We start from the raw sequence: 25,905 nt of genomic DNA, 5'->3' as shown, positions 1-25,905 counted from the left end.
TGCTTCTCTTTTGCCACCATTTGTGTTCTCTCTGGTATTCTTCATCAGTTAAGTTGGACTTCCATTTTCTAAAAGACATCTTTTTTTCCTAATAATTACCTCAACCTCCCTTGTTAACCATGGTGGCTTTCTTTTGGACTGGGCGCTGCCTTTCCTAACCTGCGGAACACATTCCAGCTGAGCTTTTAAGACTGTGTTTTTAAATAACCTCCAAGCACCTTGGACATTTTTGACTCTCTTGATTTTCCCTTTCAGCTTCCTGCGCACTATCCCCCTCATCTTTGAGAAATTTCCCTTTCTGAAGGCAAATGTAACTACATTAGTAGTTGTCACTTGTTCGCATGCAGAGATACTGAATCTGACAGCATTGTGGTCGCTGTTCCCTATCGGCTCAACAACACTGACTTCCCGCACCAGGTCCTGGGTCCCACATAGAATTAGATCTAGGATCACATCTCCCCTGGTTGGTTCTACAACCATCTGCTCTAAGCCACAGTCATTTAGCATATCCAGGAATGTTCTCTCCTTACTATGACCTGAACATGCATTTTCCAGTTTATGTGGGGATAGTTAAAATCGCCCATTACCACGACATTTTTGCTTTTGTTGGCCTCTCTAATTTCTTTTTCCATCTCAGAATCCTCTTGTGCACTTTGGTCAGGGGGGACGATAATATATTCCTAATGTTAAACTTTGCTTCACCCCTGGTATTGATATCCACAGTGCTTCTGTAGAGGAATCAGCTCCCCCTGCATTGTCTATTTTATGTGACACTATGCTCTCTTTGATGTAGAGGGCCACCCCACCCCCAATACGCCCTGTCCTATCCTTCCTGTAGAGCCTGTAACCTGGGATAACAGCATCCCACTGGTTCTCCTCATTCCACCATGTCTCTGTGATGCCCACTATATCAATGTCCTCCTTCAAAACTCTGTACTCCAGCTCCCCCATTTTAGGTCGAATGCTTCTACTATTAGCATAGAGACACTTGTATACTCTGTCTCTGTCCCTAACCTGGGATTTATGTGTTTTGCCCTCTAGCCTTTTGTAGACACTATCACTTATCACATTGCTATGCTCCTCGCTTGTATGTGGTTGATTTAGAAAAACCTCTCTCTGTGTCTGCATCCCCAATTGGTCTGCAACCAATAGATACATTCTTTTAGCAGCGGTGCTTGTTTTTGGAACATGGAGCCCTTTCCCTGATGCAACAGTTCTTCAGCAAAAGAGACTTTTGCCTCAGAGGAAAGTTACTAGACAAGTGGCAAACACCACCCTTAACAGGACTTACCACAGAATCCATCCATATTTTGAAATATGTAAACCTGCAATTGAGATACATAAGAAAAAAAGGAAGCAGACAATGCACAACAGAATGGAATATTGTGCCTAGCTACATACGCAGGATTAATGAGGCTAAAATTTTAGAACGCATTTAATTAGGACAAACATAGTCAATTCTCATTTGTCCAAATTCTCCTGAAATTAGGTCACAAGTGACAAAGGAAGAGTTGGTAATTCTCAGCATTTCAAAAGAACCTGGTTCTTTTTGAGGACTGAGGTGTAAACAATGGAACTGAGATGATTTGAGAATGACAAACTAGAAAGAAAACAAGCTTTATAGCAAAGATGACTTTAAAAATCCTAACATTTTCAAGAGGCTTTTTTAAAGGTGGAATGGAGTTTTGCATGAATATAATAGGTTGTATAACAAAAAATAAATCAGGTAATGTTGCTGTTGTAGAGATACAATGGAGGAGGGGATAACAATGTGATAGGCAACTTTAAATCCCAATTAGGAAGAACAGTGAGATATCAATAAAATAAACCATAGTAAGCAAATCTGTATTTCAAATCTGTGTTATACACAAGGTTGCTGGCAAGACAAGATCTTAACACTGTGGTCTGGGGTATTCAATTTCCCCCTCTTTTTTAAAAACATTCAGACTAATGAACAGTTCTGGTGAACTTTAAATCTTGAACAGTATTTTGTATCATTTTGGTTGAGGGAGAGAGAAAGAGTTTGCATTTCTTCCCCACTTTTCTCAACCATAAGGAGTCTCAAAGAAGTTTATAAACTCCTTTCCTTCCTCTCTCCACAAAACATACCTTGTGAGGTAGGAGGGGCTCAGAAAATTCTGAGAGAATTCTGACTAGCCCAAGGTCACCCAGTAGACATTATGTGTAGGAGCAGGGAAACAAATCAATTTTACCAGATGAGAGTCCACCTGCTCTTAACCTTTACACCACACTAGAAATACAGGGCCTCTGTTTTTATTCCTGTGTTACACTCAGGTCTCACAGAGACATGGCATGAAAGGGACTATCTGGTAGATAGACAGCAAAACACATGGCAGCAAAATCCTGCCACAGTATCATTCACACTTACTCACTGCCCTTAAAAAAAAACTAACAAGAATTTTGTGGTCAAAGTAGGACAGCCAGTCAGATAAACATAGGAAAGAATTCCCTGCCATTCTTACAAAATGGTCAACACAGAAAACAGATACTCTGAAGCATAAAGAGGTGAATGTGCAGGCATTGCTTAATGAGATTCATTCACAGCTTCCCTTAATATTAGTGTACTATTGACAACATATGAGTATAAATCAATTCTACAGCAATTTATCAAAGCTGAAAGGGAAGGTAACCAGAAAGTACTCCATTTTCTGAAATGCTACCCAGGTTTACTGCCTAAACAAACAGTTACTGGGATCTATCCACCGATGAAACAGTACTGTTGCTTGACATACCTCTCAATGTGTACAACACGTTTCTTTGGGTCATTCCACTGTGATAAAACCAGAAAATTCTTTCAAGGAAGTATCCAAAGAACAGTCATTGGAGCATGTTAAACACAGCTGCAAAGGTCAGTTATTTGAATCACCAGAAATGATGTTGCAAGAGATCACTTATGTCCAACATTTAACTGGCACAGTTGGATAGCACAGGAGACCTGAGCAATGTTAAACTTGCCATTAGAGGTTGATAATCTCATCTGCCTGGTCACAGGAATCTCTCAAGTGTTAGAATGTCACAGATGAAACAGATGTGAAAATGTCAGAACAGCAGTTAAGGCAAATCAGAGTATATACAATGGAGCATACAGAAGTGAAATGCCTCTCCAAATGAGGATTCTCCGAGTGAGTCAACAGAATCTCTGTAATTCACAAAGAATAAAAGAAATTACGACTGATCGGCAAACAAGGAGCAACTCATCAAAAATTAAAATATATCAATACAATATTCTGGAGTACACAAGTCACGGCATACAATCTAGTCCCCAGAGCAAGCACTGGGTCAATACTGACCCATGGGGTGATATCACACCACAACATTATTTAGGCACTTTTGTTAATGGAGTTGTTTGCCATTGCTTTTCCTAGTCATCTACACTTTACCCCAGGAAAGCAAGGTACTCATTTCACTGAGCTCAGAAGGATGGACGGCTGAGTCAATCTTGAGCTGGCTCCCTGAAACCAACTTCTGTCAGGATCGAACTCAGGTCATGAGAAGATCTGGGATTGCAGCTTATCACTCTGTGCCATGGGGCTCTTATTATCCAAACAATAGTCTACTATTAATTCTGAAGATATATAACCAGATTTAAACTTTAAGAAAGAAATATTCCATGGGACGAATGCCTGTCTGTGTTTTGAAAAACTTGTGGTGATCAGCTCAGATTGACACCTTGCATCATCTTTCATAGAAAACAGTTGTGTTTCTCCAAACATGGCCTGCCATCACAATATTGTGCGATGCAATGAGATGATACTGAACTGATTTGCCAGTATTTATCCAATTTGAGGGAAGGGGAGATGGCAGTCCATCACTGGCTATGAAAATGTTGGCCAGTTTTATGGAAATGGCCAGAGGGTGACCAAATGTATTTTATGCACACCCTGGCCTTTGACAATTAGGAAAAGATGGTCTAGCAGGAAAAAAGTGCCTGAAGCTTAAATGTCAGTAAGTCATACCTATGCTAGTCATCAACTATGCTTAACAATAGTGCAAGATACCTAGTGTTCAAGAAAGGATGTTGAAAAATTACCACTGACAACAACAGCCTATCAAATAACACTGTTCCTCGCCACAATTCCAAGCACTGGTCTGACAGCCATCAAACGTCCAATGACCACATCTGTCAATCTAAATAAAGTTGCTGTTTTTACCAAGGAAACACATTCCTATGCATTTAAGAACTCTAGTAACATTCAGCTGCAAAAACTTTGGAACTTCTAGGTTCATGTTGAACCTGATTTGTCCCATATCCAGGAACATGCCCTTGCAGCAAAAAGTCAAGGTACATCAAGATTCATCAGTCATAATGAACAAAAGGATTGTATCATCTCCAAATCTTTTTCCATGAGTGCAAGCATTATGCACTGTAATTAACGTTTGGCTAATTTCTTTAGCATAGACTATTGCTTAGCAAACTGTTCCTCACAATTCCTACAGAGAAAACCTCAACAGTGTGCTAACATTCCTTTGGTAATTATCTTATGTATCACACTCAAATGACACTGTTGTCATTTTTATAATTGTCAGTTTATAAGAAATGGTATGTTTCCCTGAAGTGACGTTAGCTGATTTTGACATCATACTGCATCAGCTGAGAATACTGAATATGTAATTAGTTTCATGCATTATTAATTGTGAAACTTTTCTTCTTCGGGTTTTTGATTTTTCACCTTTTTTAAATGGGTTGATTCTTCTAAGAAAAAAGAAAAGGCAACATTGAAATTCGGAAATGCTTAGATGGGTTAAAAGAACATGTAGAATCTGAAGCAGTATTTATGTGTGCACAAAATGAGGTGGTTGGTGGCTGTACCACTTCAGTCCAGAGATGAGGGATACCATTTTTCCATGAAATCCATTTACCACATGAAGTTGAACTGACCATTAGCCCACATCATTCAGCAGTATACAGGAGGTCAATCACAAAGTTCCCTCAAGTCATCAATGCTTTTATTCTTCCAGTGAGCAGTAACTCAACAATATTTTGTTCTGTTTCTTAATTATTACAACTCGAACAAAATATCCAGCAAGTTTCCCTCAAAATGCTCTACATCAGTGGTTCTCAACCTTCCTAATGCCACGACCCTTTAATACAGTTCCTCATGTTGTGGTGACCCCCAACCCTAACATTTAACCATTTTACAGATGGAGAACACTGATGCAGAGAGTCTTAGGGTCGTTCGACTATGAAAGGGTCGTTCGACTCCCAAAGGAGTCCCGACTCCCAGGTTGAGAACCACTGCTCTACAGCATTCTGTTATCAAAGGCACAATTTAGAGTATTTTAAAACAGAAGCACTCAATAATCAATGGAGCCCAATGACTACATGTGGGAAACTGGATCCCAAGTCAATTATACTGTTCTCTGCTCTGTAGAAGTCCAAGCTACAGATTCCAAATCCTTCAGCTAGGCCTTAATACCAAACAGGAAAATCAATATGACTTAATTCATTCAAAGATTTAATTTAAATCTATAATTATGATGAACATTAAAGTAAATAAAGTACAAAAATGTAGGTGATAATTAAGGGGAAAATATACCAATGTTTGGAATCAAAGAATAAAAAGTAACCCACAACTATTATCTTAATTTAGCTTCAAAATTCATGTAAATTACCTGAAGTTCATCCCTAAATTATATCAATCCTTTCTTATGAGATAAAGTGAGTTTCTCCTACTGTGCTCAACATATGTTATCAAATTTCACATATCCCATAGGAATTTAAAGGGAAGTGAGAAGAATTTTGATACAATCTGTGAAATTTCTTTAGAGGTTTCTTGTTATTTTAATACTAATCTAAGAACTGAAGCATATCAAAAACAACTGTTGTGCCAGAGAAGCAGTACTATGTTTTCTTATTATGTTTCCAAATCTGAATAGTATGGTGATGCAATTTTATTTTTTTTTAACTCCAATCTAAAGTTATGAAAATACAGGTCAATATAGTAAAACACTTTTCATGTGCTTTTCAGATGATGGAAACCATTCTTTAAAGACCTAAAAAAACACAGACTTCTATTGATTCACACCCATTGAATTGACCAAGCATTCATTTAAACATTACCTAAAGCAGCAGGGTATAGTGGTTAAGAGCAGCAGGATTGTAATCTAGAGAACTGAGTTTGATTCTCCACTTCTCCACACAAAGTTTGCTGGGTGACCTTGGGTCAGTCACTGTTCTTTCATAACTCTCTTAGCCTACACAGAGGCAACCAAGTAGGAAGCCAATGGCAAACAACCTCTGAACATCTCTTGCCTTGAAAACCACACAAAATTTCCATAAGTTGGCTGTGACTTGGTGGTGTACACACACACACACGGCAAACTGCCTTTTCTTAAGTGGAGGCAATCTTGGGAGAGTCATTGGGATGTTGCCTTGAGTATGCCTTCAGAAACCCATTCTGATTAATCTGACAAACAAGCCCTAAAATGATCTTCCTGCCTCACATGAAACACCATCGTTCACAGTGCATAAACACAAATGGAACTCAAAATTACTGACTCAGGTAACTTGATCACCCTTTCAATAGCTGTATCAACAACAAGGTGATATGAGGAACACATCACATTTCTATGTGGTTTAGTGGACAGATTATTGTAGAACTATGAAACTAAGGTTCAAATTCATACTCAGATGCAAAAATCAGGGTGACCTTGAGCTATTCTCTTTCTTTCTCTCAGCCAAATCTGCTTTACAGGATTGTTTTAAGAGATAGCCGTGAACACCAAACTGGGTTTTGTGAAAGAGTGGGATATAAGTGTAACCATTCAGTGGGGAATATAATACATGTCCATGATTTATATTTGACTGAACACATTTCACAGTAAAAGTGGGGGTGGGGGGAGTGTTGGTACATTACAGCTTATCTTACCACTCATTCCTTATTGTATATTCTGGAGAACCAGCTGTGATTGTTTTTTATAGCATCAACAAAGCCAACACACTGTTCTCTTTTTAAATATCTAGCACATCATTAGACAAACTGAAAATAAAGAACCAGACCAATGCAACCACTCAAGGTTTACTTAGGATGTAATATCCTTAGAATGAATCCCCTGTAACTGGAACAACTAAATTGTGTTGCGTTACTCATGCCAAATCATATCACCACACACATGTCATAAATATACATAGAAGAGAGATTATCACACATACTTTTCAAAGTAATCTCAAATCCTCAAATACCTATTTTGATTAAAGATATTTTATAACAGCTTTAGCCCGGGCTTTTTAATAGTTATCATCCTCTACAGTTAGAACTTCTTTTCCAGGTCAGGGAATACCGATATATCTTTTGGTTAAAAAAAATATTAATTTAACGACCACTGGAAGCATTAAAGAATTTTGCCTCTTGGGTTTTATCAGTTCTACATTGGAGATTTAAGCAATATAAGAAGCATGCAACATTTTCAACTCTTGCAAAATCTATTCTGTTGGACTAGAAGACTCTATCGACAGAATAAGTCTTTATCAGTTCTGTTCCATGCTATCCATAAAACTCAAGTCTAATTTAAAAACGCATCTAAGCACTCATAAGTAAAGGGAGCTACAGGTTAGCCTTGGCTGCTTTCCATCACTACCCCACCCCCCCCAAGCAAGAGGCAAAAATACATGAAAAATAATCCAAGATACCTGGCCAGAATGACACTTAATACAACATGTCTGTTTAATACTCACTTTCCAAATAAAGCATTAATAAAGCATTTTGAATTACTACTTACAATGCAAACACTTGCTATAATAACAGGTTATGATTTAGAGGGTGCAAGGGGGGTCAGGTGCCTCAAGCGGCAGGCAGAGAGGGGGAAAAGGCAGGATGTGGGTGAGGCTCAATTGCATGGAAATATGGCTCATTCTGCACCATATGAGTTCATTCCCCCAATTAGGTTGCTGCTGGGAGACGGGGGAGGCTCTATTGCCCAGAAGACAGCTTACACTGCCAATTGACCTGACTAGGCTGCTGCTAGGAGGTAGGGGAGGCTCAACTGTATGGAACACATGGCTTGTCCTGTAGCAAGTACACCTCCTTCCCCTGATTAATTTGTTGCTAGGAGGTGGGGAGACTTAATTCTGCAGCACACTTAAGAGCAGAGACAGAAAGAGACCCTGGGCCTCAGGGGAAAGACAAAGGGAAGCTGAAGGTTACTGAGAAGAAGTTCAAAGATGTCAAGTTCTATGCAGAGAACCCCAGGTAACCTTTCTTGGCCTCACTAATCTCCCTTTTTCCCCTCATTGAGGCACTCTATGCTCTTCCACCTGCAGGAGTGGACCTTCCAATTCCTAGTCTTTCCATCTCTTCCTTTTCAAAGACTGTGCATTGACTGTGGCCATGGTAGATTTATAAATGCAGCATTCAGGGAGAGGCCTTAGGGCAGGTTCTAAACATTCACTAGGGGAGAGCAGTTTGCATGGCTGGTAACTGTTCAGAGTTTAGAATGCCTGATGTGCCTCCTCTTCCCCACCCTCCTACCACGTGCTCTGAGGCACTGCAAACCTTGGAGCAGCCTGCACTTGAATGGGGTGGAAAAGAAGAGGTTTTTCTCTCCCCTCCCCCCCCCCAGCTGCTTTAAAACTGAGAGCTGTGTTATGCTTGATTTTGCCAAAAGCTACGAGTAGACCTGTCCACTCATCTGATGGGCTTGGCTTCCACACTTGGGAGTAAGCCCCAAATGAATGAAGACAGTATAACTTGCTTCTGAATGACTAAGCATAGGATTCTAAGCTCATAAATGTATGTAGTAGTTATGCACTGACCAAGTTGAAACTTTTTTTTCTTGTAGCCTGGATATAGTTTTGTTTTGGTTTATATTTCAAGTATAGGATTCTGCCACTAGTAATTTAGTTGCTGAATTAGATGAGATCAGAATCTTTAATCTAGATCAGAATCTAGATGAGTAATCTTTAAGTTTATGGACCAGATCATTCTCATGCACTCTAAATCCTAAGCTCTAGGCATGCTTCCAGGTTCTATACAATCAGATGCACACTTGTTAATGAAAGACTGCCCCTCTACAATCACATGGGGAACTACTACAGAAAACCCATAGGTATAGTACAAAGACAGGCTGTATCACCAATTGATTCACTGCAGAGGAATCTTCCCACTTTAATTACTAAGAAAGCTAGCCAGGCAGTCCGTCACAGCTGGGAGAAGTTGCTGTATCACCAGGCTAAAATTCTTAAGAATGTCAGTAATATGATCCACTTGGATTCTCTTCTATGAAGGAATCCCAACAGCTGACGTACATCAACTGTTTTCCCCTAGGTAACCTTGAGAATGTTGCATTACCTAATTGAAGAGGGACTTATTTGCAGCCTTTCATTATAAACTGAAATATTATAATTGCTGTATGTTACTGCTGTTTTTATACAGCAGCATCATGTACCATTTTTGAAGAAGAGATCCCTGCCCCAATAAGCTCCAAATCTAAATTCACTAGGACTTCGTGTAAATTAATTAGAATACACTGAAGTATTAAAATACACTACCTAATTAGAATTTAATGGAGATAAATTTGAGCTGGTCATGTTGTCTGAACTTAGCCTATTTTAAACTAATTGAGTCTAATTTACAGAAGAGTACTATGGAAATGTTTCCACAGTGAGTGTATCCACCAGTATGGGATACGCTTTTATTGTTATTCAGTTTTCATCTACAGGATAATGACCTTGATTTTAAAAAATGCAAATTTAGCAAATGTAACTTCAGTCAGCTTTTCAAGGGACCCACAAGAATTATACAAAATAAGTTTTGATGGAACATTAATTATTCCAAGTCCATGAATTCCTCCATCACAACCAACACAGTAGCACACATTGCTGGTTTTAATGCATTCACTGGAACAGATCAAACTATTAGACAAATGTTATGATCAACTATAAATCTGTGTAATTTGACAAGCATTTCAGGTTAAAACAGAATGCAAAACCAGGACAATTTAAAAAGACTTTGACTTCAGTCTCAGGGAGAAGCTGACAGAAAAATCAATCAGGGAATAACTTAAAATACAGTTTGAAAATTGCTGTTTGTAAAAATTTGAGTGGGATCCCCCATTTTCACTCCATTTCATTTCAGAAACGGCTGTGAAAGAGATCATGTTGGATGGGCTGGCTAGTTCAATTCACCAAACTGTGCTGGAGGATGCTTTTGCAGCATGACAGATTTGTCACACTGATGTATTTCATAATAAAGATTACGACTCCTCTGCCTGCCTGCTTATTCCTTAAGAGACAATGAGGTGTTGTTTATGAAGACGCGAAAAAAATCCGAATCTGACATGCCCCTCCCCCTATATAAAGATTTGTAACAAAACACTAGCTGAATTCTGCAGGATTTCAATCTATATAGTTTTGTTAATAAAGGGAGAGTGGGGCCAAATAGACAAAGCAACAAACTGCACATGGCACAGCAGCTGCATGTAAATGGCAAAGGGAAAGAAGATCAAGACCATGGAAAGCACAACTCTTGATGATTCACCAACACCAGATGAGGGAAGGCAATACAAGTAGGGCAGAAATCCTACGCTTACTGAATGAATGGCGAGAGGGGGCATCAGAGACTTCAAATGTGCATGTGGAGCCAGCAGCAGAACTACAGAAAGGGCATGTTGGCAGTTAGCTTAGTTGAGCAGGTGGACCTGATATGATTTCTGAAGTCAAAGCTAAGAGCCCTGAAAGAGATCCCATTGTCTACGGCAACAAGGAACTAACAGCAAGATCGCCAATGCAAAATATAGAACTGCATTTAATTCAGCGACTGCACTCTTCCCCATCCTAGCTCCCCAGTAATATTAGAAATTGACACACACACACCCCAATGGCAGTCCTTCAAAAGAGCACAACCCCAGAACATACTTACTTGGCGGCGTGCTCTCTCGCTGTCACTGGCTTGCTCCAACGCCAGCTTAACTCCTGGAATTGCCTCTGGAAACTTATTTCCCAAAATATTTCCAATCCACTCGGACATTTGCGGCTTCGGGAAAGGGAGCTAGCCCCCGCCTTTGATCGCGGTGCCCATGCTTGAAAAGGCAACTTCCACTCTTGCAGACTTCAAGGGGAGAGTCGATTGAGAGTCTGTGTGGCCAGCTCCGACCTGGGGAGGGATTCTGCAGCCGATGCTTGATAACTACAGGGAGGGGGGGAGGGGAAAGCAACGGGCCGGCCAGAGGAGCGAGCGGCGCAAGATCGCCCCTTCAGTAGCGACGCCAGCTCAGGGAAACCAGCAGATCTAGAGGCGCCGACTGCAGCGGCGCTTCATCGCGCTAGCGACAAGGTCCGGAGGCGTTGGCCATTCCTGCGGCGGCAGACCTGTAGCCAGCGTGCCAAGCAGCCCCGGGTCTCCCCTCGTCGCCGCCTTTCCTCTCTCCTGCGCCTTCCCCTGGTTCAGCTGCGCGCCGGTCTCCGAGCTCCTCGGCGGGTTGCCATGAGATGCCTTCTTCTCTGCAGGTGGAGCAGGCGCTCAGCAAGACGATCCGGAAGGCGCCGGGTCCTTTCCAAAGCGACCCCCCTACTGGGGAGGGACCCTGGTGGTAGGATGGGACGGGAGGAAGTTTTCCGGGGCCGCGTCAATTGAGAAGCTGGGCGCTGTTCGTCGGGATTCCAGGCTCTCCCGGAACGGGGACGTCGTCGGATGCAGCCATTCTCCGCTGCCGGTGGTGTCCCGAGGAGCTGGAATGATTCATCCGTTTCTGTAAAGCCGTGGCCACGGAATCTCGCCTGGAGCAGCGCCGCGGCCTCTCTCCCCAAACCCTGGCTCCTCCGGGAGTGTCCTTTTGCTTCTCAAGGATAGCCTAAAATCCAGGGCGAGCCCAGCTCTTCAGCAAGAGGATAATCTGGCACGGAGAAGAGAAAGGAAATCAGGCATGACCTCAGGCAGTCAGAGCAAAGGCATTGCCACGGAACCAACGAACACGTGTTGCGCAAAGTTGGAGTCCCTCTTCCAAGTTCATGAATCGTGATTTTAGGGGCAGGGAGAAGAAGAAAAAGCTATTTTTTTCTTTGCAAATACTGACAAAGGCATGGCAATTTACGCATATGGCAGGTTCCAAGTATATGTATTAGAACCAAAGACTCCTCATCCCCTTCCCTCACTCATATTCCCTTCTTTCTACAGGGCAATACAGTCAAATCCGCCTATGCTTATTGAAAACCACTATTGATTTCCATGGACTTATTACATAATTAAGTACACACAACAAAGACGTAAAGGGGTGGAAACCTTTCTGATGTCTAACACTTGCTTGTGAACGATTCACCTGATTTCAGAACCAGATTTTTTTTTGGGGGGGATGAAAGCTGGATCTACACAGATCCTCACTGATCCGCTAGATTTTTTCAAGAGAACTCACCCTAATCCAGTATCAAATCACATATCTCAAACGAGTGAACCACTGAAAACATGGATCCAATAGTTCATGGTGCTGAAATGGTGCAAAAACCTAGATCCTCATGAATTCCTATGAATTCTACATTGAAATAAATTAAAACTTTCACCATTTTGTAAATCATGCCTTAGTCTATAAGCAGCATCACAAAAACTGTTTATTGTGCCACCACATAGCAAAAATGTGATTCCAAAGCCTAAAATTAATCATGAGAGTTTGAGTGTTAGGTCATCCCAAACCCTAATATCAAATCACTTATCATAGGCATGGCCTATGCACCACAAATTTCACAGATCCACACTTCAATGGCATATAAACATGGATCTAAAGCACAAATCCTCATGATTCCTCTGATTTTTTATGTGGGGTCACCCCAAAGTCACCATCAAACCAACCGATCTAACATTTGTGTGAAAAAACGCATTAAATTTCGTGGATCTTCATGATTTTTGCCTCACAATAAAATTCTTATACAATGCACCATATTAATGCCCATAAACACCCCCCCTCCCCCCAAAAAAGATCTGGTACTTTATAGGATCACCATGGCACAAAAACTGCAGCTAAAATGTGTCATTGATTCCTATGATTTTAAGAATATTTAAAGATGATTTTAAGACTTCACAAAATCATTTGTAAATTCACAAATCATGTCAATGTCTTTAGACTAAGCTGCAAAACACATACATTATCTGTTCTGTGGAATTGCAATAGCACAAAAACATGTATCGAAGGTACAGATCCTCTTAGAGTTTCCTGATTTCTTCATGGAACATTCCAATATAAATAATAACAATCACAGATGACATCAACATTTATGGAGAGCACTAGCTTCCCCAAAAGGTCCATCATGGTTGCAGCCCATGGCAGAAAACATGAATACCTGCCAGTTTTATACACCATTCCTGAAAAATTAGAGATCATATTCATGTCTTCAGATTTTTCAAAAACATTATTCAGGACACCATGACATCACCATGAGGGAGAAATTTGCATTTCTCCTCCCAGTTTCTATGTAGAATATTCCAAACAGCCATGTGAGATGAGAAATCTCACCTATATCCACAGCTTGCACTGTAGAGAGCGGAGAAATGCCTGGTGCAAAGAAATGTTGCAAAAAAAATCCATGGCACAGATTGTCATAGTCTATCTGAGCACGGAGAATATCAAATCTGCTAGGTGGAGAATACCAAATTAATAATCAATAGTAATCTTCTGTTTCCCATTAATTCAGCTACAAAATGGATTTGGAAAAATGATTTTTTTAAAAAAAGTTATGAATGGAGTTTTGATTGCTAGCTTCTTGACTGGCGGGTTTTCTTTGTCACTGCAAATTTTTAAATGCTGTAGTCTTGGCTAGTCAAGTCTTGGGAAGCCAGAGTGGTGTAGTGGTAAGAGTGTCAAGACTAAACTATGGGAAACGCCGGAGGTTCGAATCCCTACTCTGCCATGGAAATTTGATGGGTAACCTTGAGCCAGTTATGCCTAGCCTTCTTCACAGGGTTGTTGTGAGGGTAAAATGCAGAATTATGTTAAGTCAGTTTTGGCCCCCATGCAGGATAAAGGGAGGGATATAAATAAATATCTAAATTAGGCAACAGGTGCATGTATGATTTTTGTGGTGTAATCTGTGGCCATAGACATGATATGTGATTTGATGGTGAGTTGAAGGTTACCTAATGTAAAAGTCCTAATGGTCCTTGAGAATCTATACTCCAAAACAACTTTTTTGTACCATCGTGACACCACAAAGCCATGGAATCTTGATTTTTGTGGTGCAGTCTGTGGCCATGTATATAATATGTGATTTGATAATGAATCTGTGGTGATGAAACATAAAAATCCTGAGGATCCATGAGAATCTGTGCTTTGGACGACATTTTTGCAATGTGGTGGCACCATGAACCAGTGGATCCATGATTTTTCTAGTGGAATATGTAGCTATGGACCTGATGCATGATTTGAGTGAGGTTGAGGTGATTTAATGACTTTGGGGGTGACCTAATGCAAAAATCCTGAGGTTCCATGACAAACTGTGTTTTGGAATGTTTTTGTGCCACCGTGGTGCCACAGAGTAGTGGGTGCGTTATTTTTGCAGTGGTGCCTATAGGTTAAGACATGATCTACATTTTGATGGAGACTTCATTTTGTTTCAATGTACAATAATAATCTAGATTCAACTTTTACCCAGGTATAAAAATTTTGAGCATGTGTGCAGAAGAACACTTCTCTCATCCTGTGCACAACTGGGCTTAGGACAAAAGGCTTCCTGATTAGACTATATGAGTTCCAGAAAGGATTGTGTCCTGACATATTGCAACTGAAGTACAATTTACTGCCAAAGATCAACAACTGAAATTGAAGTACGGGGCTTTTAACTAACTAACTAACTAACTAACTAACTAACTAACTAACTAACTAACTAACTAACTAACTAACGCTCACCATATACATTTAACGATGCAGAAATAAGAAACAAAGACTCACAGTGCAGCACAGTATATTTCTTGCAGTCACCACAGTGATGGTTTTTTGTTTTGCTTTTAAAAGCAGTGCTGCCCTGCAAGCATAAGGGTAAACCAGTCACAAATACCCACCACCTACAAAGCAGCTTTGTGGAGTAACAAATCGAATCTACTACAGTACAAAGCTGAGCTATTACCAGCTTTGGCTAGTTTCAGTGATGAATACCCATTCTATCTTTGCAAAAAAAAGCGGGGGTAATAAATTCCTGCTTCGAACCCTTCTACTGGTATTGCTAAAGGCTGAGAGTGCTCAAATCCAGAATATATGGTAAACTGAAAGATGGTATTGTGGGGGACATACACTATGTGATTGTGTTGTGTTACATTTCTGCTGGACTGTGACGGTTAAAATTATGATGAAGCATCCATACAGACACAGCTGGAATAAGCAGCACAACCAACATTTTTCTATCATAAAAACAGAAAATTATGGCAACAATAACAAACTTATTAAGACTACTATAACTTTAAAAAATGTGAGCAATTCCAGTAAGGCAACCATAATACCTGTACCATCTCATGGGTCCCTTCTGCACAGCAGAAATAAAATGTCTTGCAGACATTTTCAAAAGATCCGTTTTGGCATTTTGTGTTCCCACATCACAGAGAACACAAGCATTTGCACTCCAAATTGTTCTTTTTTCCTGCCTGTTAACTGACAGAGCTTTGGTCAATTTCAGTGGGTCAATTGCGCCCGCCATTTTGAGTGTAGCTGCAGTGATTCTCCTGCCTTCTCCATTTGGTGAAGATTTTCCATTGAGGTTTCTCTGCTTGCAGCTCACCCACACACAATTTCTATGTAAAAACCAGATTAATAAAGTTTGTTTTGCCTAGTAAACCTGCACACATGTCATTTTCCCTTTTATTGTTTTGAGGAGTATGTCTGTGAAGCTACAAAGACATAAATATGCACATATTGCAGCTTCTCTAATTGTGATGTGGTAGCTTCACAGACATACCCCACAAAACAAAAAAGGAACAACATTGCGTGCACAGGATCGCTAGGCAAAACAAACTTTATTCATCTACTTTTTACATGGAAATTGCACTTGTATGAGCTGCAAGCAGAGGAAACCTCTGTGAAGAATCTTCATGGAGAATCTACATCAGCACACAAAATGGCAGGCACAAATGACGAAAATTAAAATAAGAGGTTTGGGGAGGGAAAAATAATTTCCTGCCTGCTTTTGTTCACTCAGCAAACAGAAAATGTCTTCAACCCGGGTTGGGGGGAAAAGATTGCTAGTTTAGCAGTGTGGAAACAAACCTGGTTCACCTGATAAAAGTCCGGCGCTCATGTGGAGGAATGGGTAATCAAACTTGGTTCTCTAGATTTGTGTCCATCTGCTTTTCATCACTATACCACCACTGGCTCTTAACCCTAACCCATAATTGTCTAAGGGATGGAATGTCATGATGATGAACCCTACACCAATAGGCAAGCAGGACCCATTGGTGGGTGACATTCTATCCACTCCCCCACCCACCTTCCCCCAATCCAGAAGCAAGCCTGGCTCTGCCAGGGGCCCCAACAGCCTCCCAGTTCCCCCCACGCTCCCGCAATCCCAAACAACCTAGTCCGGCCAGCAGGGCAGTAACACTTTGGTGCTCGCTGCGCCACTGGCCCTGTCAACACTCTATCTGTCATGCTTCCCCCCCTCCCGCTGCAGCTCAGCTCAGCTCATCTGAGGAAGCCCCTTTTTCAACTAACAGCTTCTCTGAGGAAGGATTAACTGAGCCTTGCAGAGAGAAGCCAGCTGAATGAGTAGAGCCTGAAATCACACAGGCTTCTTGCTCACAGCTAATTAGCAGGACTAAGAAAGAGACTAGCTGCTCTGGGTCTCCAGATGTAACCAGCATTGCAGGTGGAGACTGAGTCTGACCTTAAAGGAGAGACACCGCTCAGCAAGATTACAGGCTAGGCATTACCCAGAGCCCTTGCAGGAGAAGTTCCAGGCAAGTAGCTCCGAGGAATAAAAGGCCTTTAGCAGGAATTGCAGTTGTGGTTGCAAAATGTGTTCTTCCTGACCTTGTCTGCACACCACTGTTGTCTCCAGACCCTGACTGATTATGGACTGGCTCTTGATCCTCCTTGCTGTGTACATTCCTGGCTTTTGACTCTCTGGACTCTCCCATTGACTTAGTATTCCTTGAATTATTTCTTGCTGAACTGTTGTCAGCACAGCCCTGGCTCTGAGCCTCATTGGTACTGTGTGTTGCTGTGGCAGCACACCAGCTCCACCCAGCCTGCACACTTCCCCCCATCAGGCCATCCCAACCAGCAGAGCAGCTGCCCCTTGGTCACACTGCTCCACTATGCTGCCAAAACCCTAACCCGCACCACCACAAGCAACCCCATTTCACCCTCTCCCACAAGACTCATTTTACAACCCTTCCTCCACCCAAGCCACACCTTCAAAACCTCTCCCATCCCAAGCCTTACCTTCCCATCATCCCTGCACTCAAGCCTCCCCATTCCATCCTCTCACATCCTAACTCTCACCTTTTAACTCTCTCTCACCCAAGTCACTTTCCCACCCTCCCTTATCCCATGCCTCATCTTTCCACCCTCCCCCACACCCCCTACTCCTTTCTACCCTCCCCTGCCCCAAACCTCACCCCAAACCCTCCCCTGCTCAAACCTCACCTTTCAACACTCCCCCAACCCCAAGTCACTCCTTTCCACTCTCCCACACCCCAAGTCTCACTTTTCAACTCTTCCACACCCCAAGTCTCACCTTCCCAACATCCCCCGCCCAATACACTCCTTTCCACTCTCCCCCTCCAAGGCTCACCTTCACATTCTCTCCTCACAAGCCTCACTACCCTCCCCCTCCTCACTCCTCACTACCCTCCCCCACCCCAATACTCACCTTCCCACTCACCCTTGGTGAAGCCCATTGCTTTATGTTTGCTCATGTTTGCTCCACCCCCCCCCCTTGCTAGGGTCTATTGCATTTCCCCTGGCAATGGGCTTTGCTGCTAGTTGTAAGATAATCTGGTTAGCCAGAAATAGCAAATTGATTTAAGATTCCATGTGGATCCACAAATGTGTGAAATTTCATAACTCAAAGCTCTATATTTTGACCTGTATTTGCAGTTGTTCCTTTCTCACCCATTTGAAGAAAAATACACTGTCTGTTCTCTAGTGTAATTGAAAACACCAGGTGCTCCTATGTGTAAAATAAACAACAGTGCAAGGAACGTTATGAATGTGACAAAAAACCTACTGCACTTACAAAATCATTCTTTACATTCTTATCAGTTTGTGACTTTGTGCAAGAACACAAAAATGAATCTGTAGAAAAGAAAACAATTTTCTGCAAAATATTTTACCTTCAGCTCTGCCAGTAATGTGGTAGATGAGGCAACTGGAGAAAAGGGAGGTGGCGGCTAGTTAGTGGATGCAGGTCCAGTTTACACCCCCCCCCCCCCACATACACTCACACTTCTTTACTTGGAATAATTACAGCTGTTGAGGCTAATAGAAGGAGCAAGTGACCTTCCATCATGTACAGACACAGATGTCACTGAGAACTCCTTCCTGAATCACCTATTGTAACTATGAATTTTATGTACTCTTTGCCACTGCAAGAGCACTTTTTTTGTCTGAAACGTGTGACAGATATACAATAAATAAATAAATGGACAGACAGCATAAAATGCTAACATCTTTATTCTTATGTGCTCAAAGAGGGTACTGCTGAATTTAGGAGCTTACTTCCAAATTTAGACATTCAGCTTTAATTAGACAGCATATGATTCCCCCCCCCCCCAGAATTCATGTACTGAGGGTAGCAATATTTGCAAGGCTCAATGCCTAGGATGGACCATTGCCAGAATGTCATGATTATTATCATATGGCACATCAATGTCAAACTATATGCTAAACTCCAGATTTGCACCATTGGCCTTGTCCATGGTTTCATGATATTTAAATTAGCATGAACTTGCTGTGTCTCACTTTATACTACACTATCCCAAAGTTAAGGAGTATTAAATTGTTGTTAAATTGTCTTACTTGACAAACCATTAGTTGTGACTGGCCAAAATAAACTGGAATCAGATGCAGTAGGTGTGAAGTGGGTTTAATGGCTATAGTTTAGCAGAGAGTATAGAGAAGGCAGAACATGAAAGTGCATCATGTTTAAACCTTAATTCTCAGATGCACAGTATTTAACAGGTTGAATCATGGTTTGTTTCTAAACAATAGTTAGCAAGAACTATAATTTGCATGATTTGAACCATTGTTGTGGAATATCTTTCAGATCATTGTGGTCAGCCCTTGTTTTCTCTCTTTTGGAAGTGAGCGTATCTCTTTTGACTTTAGCTAAGACAACAAAAGCAGCCAGAAGGGGAAAACTCAGGTGCGAGGGCAAAACTTGGAGAGGGGAAATCAATAGCAAAAGGGTGGGGGGGGGGTATAGAGTCTCATATTGCATATATTCCAGGATTACAGGTAAAATCTTTACAGGCAGGGCATGTACATTCCTCCCTGTCATATCCCCATATTGGAGCCACCTTTGTGTCAAGGTTCATTTAAGGATGCATGATTTATATGTGATTGCATCCCAAATTATTTGCTAGTGTAGGATTGTTATGTTTTTTGTAAGATTATTTTCATATATTCCATAAATCCTTCATGGTGCAATATTTTCTGTTTCTAGAAGTTTTGAATATGGACTTCGAACTAGCTGAGTGTTTCCATGTGCAGAATAGGGGAGATGCTAGAATAGCATTGGGAGCATTTTGATCTGCAGAGAGAGGTAGAGGTAGAAATCCTTCCACCAAGTCCTGAAGTTTCCTGGTTTGAATTGTTCAGCAGTATAGAGAAAACAGTTGTTATTAATTCATTATGTGCAATACTAATAGCTAACATTAAGAAGCTATCACACTTTCTAGGGAATAAGTCTCCTTGACCTCACTGGGATTTATTTTGTTGTGAATACACATGGATAGGATTAGGCTGCACATCAGGCAACCATGCAGATTAATTATAAAAATGTGAAAATTATAAGTATTACGTGGATCATTGGCTCTGAGACAGTAGGTTTTACATCTACTTGAAAGCATTTGTACTTCTTCAGATCTCAAAGTAGAGATTATTTCATTTTCCCTCTTTCATAGTTGTGATTGATGTTAACAGTGATCTGAGCATGAACACCTCCAAATAAATCTCTTTCCACTATGCACTCAGCTAAAGGCATTTAATCATTTGAATTTTTGTCGTTTTATATCTTGTTTCTTCACACAACAAAGCAATCTGATGCTGCTTATAACCTGAAACGTGTATCTTTCTGAGCAAAAAACAATGATCTTAAATTATGCTGTGCCCCAGGACTGCATACTGTAATCGAACAGTGATCTGGTCTTTCCTTTCTTTGTGAATTAAAAATCAACATCCAAAATATGTTGTTTATTCTAATTGGCATATTTGTAACTCCTTAATTAAAATGAGGTCACATGACTGCTCACCCCACAAATTAAAAAGGTAAAACAGGGTTCAATTATGATCAAGGAGTGTGATCCCATCTTTTGGATCTGCAACAGTAGATGAGCACACTATTTAAATGGTTATTTGTTTCATTAGAACCAGATATCCAAATGTTATCCCATTTTAGCAAAAAACTGCAATCTAACAAGAACCTAGAATTTTTTCTGCTGTGTAGTCAGACGTTCCATAAAGTTATAAAATCACCATGCTTCGGAAAAAAATGTAGGAATCTAAGGAAACAATGTCCTTACCATACTGAAATAGATACTTTTGAGACAGAAAGGAGATTGTATTATGCTTATGTACTCTTCCTATCACTCTAGGAAGTAGGAAGTAGGTTGCTTTTTCAACCCTAGATGAGGAGAAATGTGCCTGTTTTTCTTCCTTTCTCGGGTCCTTCAGAGAGTGCATGAATTTTGAGAACTCTGAGTGATTGAACCGTCTCAATGAATGATTGACCAGTAAAATATTTCCCTTTGTGTGCCTTTTCCTCCTTTTCATGGTTTTATTTATCTTCTTCCCTCTATATAGTTGTCCTTCTATCCATCCATCCATTTATCCATCCATCCATCTGTCCTGCCTACCTTTCCCACCTAACCTCTCCTGCCTGTCTAGGAATCATAATCCTCCAGTCTTAATGTAGAAGAGTCCTGAAAGCTTCATGTTACATCTGTCTGCTGCGGTAGAGCTGCTGGGTAGACCCACAGACTGTGAGATGCAATGGTGTCATCAAAGAGGGAACTGAGCTTCACTCACCCAGCCATGGAGAGGCTGCACCCTGCAAACCACACACCTCCACCTCCCTGGAAAGTTGTGTATATAATGCCCAGACAGTCCATTTCTACCTCACACAGTTTGTAAGGTGGTTTTGTTGACAGACACAGGGCCAAACTAGCACCTGCCATTTGGGAACAGGGAATTCCCAGGAAAGGAGAGGCCCCTTGGAACTTTTTTCCTGAGCATCTGAAGTTCAATAGAATTCATTTACATGGAAATCATGTACGGATCATGGATTCTTGGCCAACATCCTAAAATTAGCTTGATCCCACTGCAAATTATACAGCCCTTGGAACAATAACTAACTTTGGTCAATGCAAATCTTTATTTATTGATGTGGCCTGTGGTCACTGTCATGATGGATGTCAGGATGACCATAGTGGTTTAAAACAAGTTTATTTAAGGCTAACAATATGAACTATTAGAACACTTAACAGCTAACAGAAACTCTTAGTCTGAATTCTCTCACTTCTGTTCCTGCTGACTTTTACAGGTCTCTTAACTCTGCCTATCAATTCAAACACTTAATGCACACATTACCACAACTTCTCTCCTTTTGAATAGGTAATAAAGTACAAAGTTATTTAAACAACAATATAAAATTATTATAAATATATTTGTTAATATCCTAACTTGACGTGATAAATAGACTATCATGCACCCCAATAGCACATGGGGATTATTCTGCCCCCACTAGATTACTATTACTAACCATCTACACTAGTCTCTATATTAGTCTCTGTAGCATGCATATTTGGCCACTCTTTGGACACACAGTTCATGATTTTCTGCAGCTCTGCATCTGTAGAAGTAAGGGTTTGTAGCTGAAGAAGAGACTTTGAAATTGGCTTTCAGTCTTACTAAGTGGCTTCATAACATTCAGCTTCTTCCTGAAGTGTCATAGAGTCAGCATCAGTAGTCTTCAGGGGATGCTATGACAGCGTAACAATGACTAGAGTTTTACCTGGATGGTACTCTGCTCGAGGATTATAGCGCATCAAATATAGAAGTGGGTTTTGACATCTCATTGTGACTTTAATGAAATATTTCCAGTTTATCAGTGGTACTAGAGGTCTGTGGTCAGTGAAGGGCTGAAAGGAAGACAAATCAAAGAGATATTTGGCAAACCATTCACAAGTCCAAACTGCTTCAAAAATTCTTTCTCAATCTGAGCATACTGAGTTTCTGCATCTGTGAGGATTCTGGAACAAAATGCAGTTGGTTTCATTTCACCATTCATTTCACTGTCCTGAATGCAGTTGGTTTCATTTCACCATTCATTCCACCATCATTTTGATTGGGTGCCTGAATTGCTCTTAACTTTGTTATTTAAATTTTGAGATATTGCTGCTGTGGAAATTTGTTTTAATGTGTTTAGTTTTAGTTATGTATTTTATGTGCTGTTATTGGAACAGCTGTATTGTGAGCCACCTCGATCCCTTTGGGGGTGAGGCAGCCTATAAATCTAATTAATAATAATAATAATAATAATAATAATAATAATAATAATAATAATAATAATAATAATAATAATAATAATAATAATAATAATAATAATAGTAATAGTAATAGTAATAGTAATACTCTTGAAGTACTCCACTGAGGCCATAGCTGCTTGCATTGGCACAGACAACAGTAGGATGGGTGACATCATAGTATGCTAGTGTGGGTGCATTTGTTAATAGTTGTTTTACTTTCGCAAAAGACTCTACTTGATGTGAATCCCATTGCCAGGCTACATCAGACTTTAATGGGTCATTCAAAGGATATGGACTTCTGCTAAATTTAACAAGAACCTACCTAGGCAGGGGCGTAATGAGGCAGCCCTGGGCAAACTGTAGCCCTGGGCAAAACCTGAGTTGGATGCCCCCTCCCCATGGGTGGCCACTCTACCACAACCAAATTTTTTTGCACCAAGACATTGGTGCCTGCAGGGGGTGCATTTTTAGACATATCAGCACCACAATTTCAGCATATCATCAGGGGACTGTCCTTATGCTACTCCCCATGTTTGGTGAAATTTGGTTAAAGGAGTCCAAAGTTATGGACTCCCAAAGGGGGTGCCCCATCCCCCATTGTTTCCAATGGGAGCTAATAGGAGATGGGGGCTACAGTTTGAGCGTCCATAACTTTGGCCCCCCTGAACCAAACTGCACCAAACCTTGGGGGTGCCATCATGACAGTCTCCAGATGATACTCTGAAATTTTGGTGATGATACGTCCAAGAATGCCCTCCCTGCAAGAACATCCCGAAATTTGCCCAAGAATCTTTGTTCTGCATGGAGTTTTCTGCATTGCTGTCAATGGGGGGTGCAGACTGGGGCACATTTCTGAAGGCACAGTCTCAAAACTTTCAGGGTCTCATCAGGATACTGCCCTAATGATACCCCCCAAGTTTGGTGCAGTTTGGTTCAGGGGGGCCAAAGTTATGGACCCTCAAAACTGTAGCCCCCATCTCCTATTAGCTCCCATTGGAAACAATGGGGGATAGGGGCACCCCCTTTGGGAGTCCATAACTTTGGACTCCTTGAACCAAATCTCACCAAACTTGGGGGGTAGCATAAGGACAGTCTCCTGATGATATGCCTAAAAACTGCGCCCCCTGCAGGCCAAAATGGAAAACCACTAAAATACCCAAAAACGAACCCAGCATTTTGATGCCCCCCACAAGGTGATGCCCTGGGCAGCTGCCCACCTTGCCCAATGGGCATTACGCCAGTGTACCTAGGTAGTGCACCATGCCTAAAAAGTGTTCTGTAGTATTAGTGGGAGGATCCATTTCTAGGATCCCTTCTATTTTCTTGAAGTCAGGCTTGACACAATGTTCATCAATACGGTATCCTAAATAGGTGAAAGACGTTTGGCGTAGAAGACATTTAGCTTTGTTCAGCTGTAGACCTGCCTTTGGCAAGGAATGAAGGACTATGTATAGTTGGCCATCATCCTTTTCTTCTGTATGGTCACAGACCAAGATGTCATCCATATAAACTGATACATCTTACAGGTGAATCATCTCTCTCTGAAATAACTATGGAGTGCTGGAAATTCCAAATGGGAATCTGTGGAGGAAATATTAGCCAAAAGGAGTAATGAATGTGGTTAGTTTTGCACTTTCAGGCTCCAAGCAAATCTGCCAAAATCCGCTTGCAGCATCCAGCAATGAAAATACATGGGCACCGGCTAATCTTGAAAGAATGTAACCTATGGTTGGAAGAATAAAGTGTTCATGCTTGACAGCTTTGTTCAGTTATTTTAAATCTATACAGATATGCACTGAACCATCTTTTTTGGTACTGGCACCATTGGAACACACAAATCTGTATGTTCTGTAATCGGTTCAATCAGTCTGTAGCAAACCATTCTGTTCAATTCAGCTTTCACTTTTGGAAGTACAGATACTGATATGGACCTAGCAGTGCTGACGGCATAGGATGTATCATTGTCTTTTCGCCTTATTTTAATAGGAGGCAGTTGTAAAGTTCTTAGTTCCTGGTGAGATTCTAGTGGAAAGTCCTCTAGGTGATGGATCAAATCAATTGCAACAGCTGTGTCTGCACAGGCAGTTGCTGGATCTAGTTTTGAATACATAAACTTTGAAGATGTAGGCTTTTCCTTGGAATAGGATTGTGCTTGGAAATATCCCATGCAATTCAAGTTGTCTCTTCTTGGGCCAGAGAATTTGCAAGAGGTTTGGTAAAGGTGAGGACAGTTCTTGAAGCACCTGTAAACGGACTCTGAAATCACATTCACATCAGCTCCAGTATCGACTGTGAATTCTAAAGTCAGATCAAAAATTTTAAGATGCAAATTCTCTTACAAGTGTGGCAAAGTGTAGCAAAATGTTCTATTTATTTGCACTTGTAACACTCTGCAGCCTTTGCAAAACACTCTGCCCTCTGTGAATGCTTTTTTCCACAGTGTGCAAACCCCGGGAGTATGGCTTGGCTTGCAGTGCAATACCTTAACTGGCTCGGTAGGGTACTTCTGGTCTGGGACTTTTCCTCACTGAGGTGGGATGTTTAGGAAACTTTGCAGTCCTGGAAACTTCTACCTCCTCATGCAAGTTAGTGGCATTTCTTTTCCTGAAGAAGCACTGTTTCCAGGCAGACCATGCAACAGGCTGATTGAAGTCAAAGGTGGGGAAAACTTTGCCATTTTCTGCTGCATCAGTTTGCTGCTCTCTCTTACTTTCAAGCCTCAAAGAGAAGAAAAACTGCAGACCTTTGCAAAAGTTGTGGAGAGACTGGAGTTCTAACTTCTGACAGCATGTTGCGATGAATGACAGGACAACTGTAGTAGTTTAAACAAGTTTATTTAAAGCTAGCAATACAAAATATAGAACAGTTAACAGCTAACAGAAGCTCTTAGTCTGAGCTCTCTCAGGTCTCTGTTCCAGCTGCTTTTTCCAGGGCTCTTCTCTGGCCATCAAACACTTAAAGGCACACACCACCACTTTCATTGTTCTGTTTCCCAAGCAAAACTGTTTCTGGTGCCCTGTGCCCAGCCAAAACAGTCACAAGCAAGGTTTAACAGTTCAAATAAAAGGTTTACTATTTAGAAGAATGGAGACCCTAACTCGTCCCAAGGTCTGCTTAAAATAAAGTACTTGCTTGACTGGACAGTAGAAGCTGTAGACTTTTGTTCATTCTTTGACTGCTTTCAGGAAAGTCCACTTCTTTAAGTTCCTTGAATCTTTATCTGGCTACT

General features: G+C 41.1%; 1 protein-coding gene across 5 annotated transcripts in view; it reads right to left on the bottom strand.

Annotated features, from left to right (window-relative positions):
• SNTG1 (syntrophin gamma 1) overlaps nucleotides 1-11,882 on the bottom strand; it is a 319,036-nt gene extending 307,154 nt beyond the window's left edge. For 2 of the 5 annotated variants that reach the window (XM_048507572.1, XM_048507577.1), the window contains exon 1: nucleotides 10,878-11,881. In XM_048507572.1, coding sequence (XP_048363529.1) covers nucleotides 10,878-10,985 — 108 coding nt within the window. In that variant the 5' untranslated portion in view covers nucleotides 10,986-11,881. Of the gene's footprint in view, nucleotides 1-10,877 lie in introns of all 5 variants that reach the window. The other 3 variants (XM_048507574.1, XM_048507576.1, XM_048507575.1) reach the window with 3 other exon arrangements.
• Between the last annotated feature and the right edge of the window lie 14,023 nt (nucleotides 11,883-25,905).

This window comes from Sphaerodactylus townsendi, linkage group LG09 (genome assembly GCF_021028975.2).
Source record: "Sphaerodactylus townsendi isolate TG3544 linkage group LG09, MPM_Stown_v2.3, whole genome shotgun sequence".
Classification (NCBI taxonomy): Eukaryota; Metazoa; Chordata; class Lepidosauria; order Squamata; family Sphaerodactylidae; genus Sphaerodactylus; species Sphaerodactylus townsendi.
This window is presented reverse-complemented; position numbering and strand designations above follow the sequence as displayed.